We start from the raw sequence: 2037 nt of genomic DNA on the forward strand, positions 1-2037 counted from the left end.
TTATCGTGTCATTCAGTTAGATTCAAAACCTTTTATGTTTCAGATGTTTGGAGCAACTGTTGCCAACTCAGGGTCAAGCAGACATAAGAAATTTGTTGAAAACACCGAAGACATGAGGGTAAGACAGCGAATCCTGAGTAAGAGAAGGAAGGAGTCGACTGCCCACTGTCTGCTATTGTGTTCATGAAACTTTGTATAGATTTAGATAGAGTTTCATATGTGCTTATAGATCTTTGGATGCTTTGCATTGACTGAGTTGAGCCATGGCAGTAACACCAGAGCCATGAGGACCACGGCCAAGTATGACCCCTCTACTCAGGTCAGTGCACTCTGAACACACACACACACACACACACACACACACACACACACCACCTTGCAGGCAGTCTTTATCTGGATGGCTTTTGGATGTCATTCCTGGGAACTGCTGGAGCCAACTTCCCATTTTTGGGGTTACTGCACCAAATGCTCAGAGTACCACAGGAACCACTTCCTGGGGTTTTTTGATATCAGCCACTTTCTGTCTGCTGGTTGTACATGCCATGCAGGGGCCTCTTCTTCCATGATGGTTCCACTTCTTGCTCTTCATCTTTCTTGGGTTTCTGCTGCCTGAGGAATTCACTAAACACATAATCGGATGTGGCCATCTTCCTAATGTACTCATGGATCTTTGTAGTTTCATCTTGAAAAGTGTTTTTTACACACAGTAGTCCATGGCAACCTTACTTCGCCTTAGCGTGTAGTCTCAGGGTGCTTTGGAGTGAAACCCTTCATGCATGCTGAGGTCGGGCTTGTCCTCCTTTGACTAGCTGATTATTCCCTGTTTTTGTTACCATCCAACTACACTGCTCATGTTCGAATGACATTCCAGTGTCATTGCTGTAGATCCTAGTGGTATAGATCAGTTAATCAATGTCTCGTTCACTCTTGGAGTACAGTCATCCATGTAGAGGAGGTATCCACAGCCAGATTTCATGACTTCACCGAGGGGGTTCAGGCTTATGAAGAACAGTGGGGGGAGAGCATCTCCTTGGTAGATCGTGCACTTGATGCCACTTGCGCTATTAGCTTGAAGTTGGCCTCTAGTGTTGTTCTTCACATCCCCACTGTAGGTTCTGAGGGTCCCCTTGATCCCTAAGAATTCCAGGATCCATGTGTGGAGCATTGAGTCATTGAGGCTTTCTTGTAGTCAATACAGGCGGTGCACAGGTCGGTCAGTCTGGTCTTACTGCTCTGTCTACCAGTAGCTGCTGTTTTGCCTTTCGTTAGCCCTTCTGAGCATGTCTTTTCCATAGCAGCTGGTTCATTTGTGCTGCCAGGTGCTCATGGAGTGCAGTTTGCTGCTTCAGCCAGTGGGTTTGGATCATCAGGGCCTGGTGTTCTCCAGCTGTTCATGCTGAAGACTCTTTCTTGGATGTTTGCCACTGTGATGGTTACTGGATCCTGTTCAGGAGGTTGCTGTGGTCTGCTCTTGTGGTCACTGAGCGTTGTTGTTAAGTATCGTCCTTCTCCCATATGGTCTTCCAGTATTGCTCGGTCTCCAGGATTGGTAGGTATTTTCTCATACTGCTTCTCCTACTGCTGATCTGATCGAGCAGTCTTGGTTTGGTGGTTGCCTGGAAAATGGCATTTGTCTGACTGCACTGTGCCACTGTGGTTATGGTGTGGGGCTCTGCGCTGTAGATCCAGTTCAATTAAATTTTACTTATATAGTGGCAAATCACAACGACAGTCGCCTGAAGGCATTTAATACTGTAAGATAAAGACCTTACAATAATACAGAAACCCCCAAAATCAGACACCCCTAATGAGCAAGCGCTCTGGCAACAGTGGGAAGGAAAAACTCCCTTTTACAGCTACACCCTCCAGAAATGCTTCATCTGGGCTCTTATCTAGAAGTTGCTAAGCTTTCTCTTCCACTTCCAACCAACCACATTACATTTTAAGACTTTTATATAAGTTTGTTAAAGTTGTGAGCTTAATTTTAACTGTCGACTTTTGGCCGTTTCATGCGATCATGTCATAAAATAATGAAAT

At 45.4% G+C, this 2037-nt stretch overlaps 1 protein-coding gene across 4 annotated transcripts in view; it reads left to right on the top strand.

The window, feature by feature from the left end:
• acox3 (acyl-CoA oxidase 3, pristanoyl) overlaps positions 1 to 2037 on the top strand; it is a 25971-nt gene that overhangs the window by 3599 nt on the left and 20335 nt on the right. For all 4 annotated transcript variants that reach the window (XM_005948743.3, XM_014329740.2, XM_042214252.1 and 1 more), the window contains 2 exons: positions 44 to 118; positions 230 to 319. In XM_005948743.3, coding sequence (XP_005948805.1) covers positions 44 to 118; positions 230 to 319 — 165 coding nt within the window. The remainder of the gene's footprint in view (positions 1 to 43; positions 119 to 229; positions 320 to 2037) is intronic.

This window comes from Haplochromis burtoni, unplaced genomic scaffold (assembly GCF_018398535.1).
Source record: "Haplochromis burtoni strain Fernald_Lab_line unplaced genomic scaffold, NCSU_Asbu1 Contig_538, whole genome shotgun sequence".
Lineage (NCBI taxonomy): Eukaryota > Metazoa > Chordata > Actinopteri > Cichliformes > Cichlidae > Haplochromis > Haplochromis burtoni.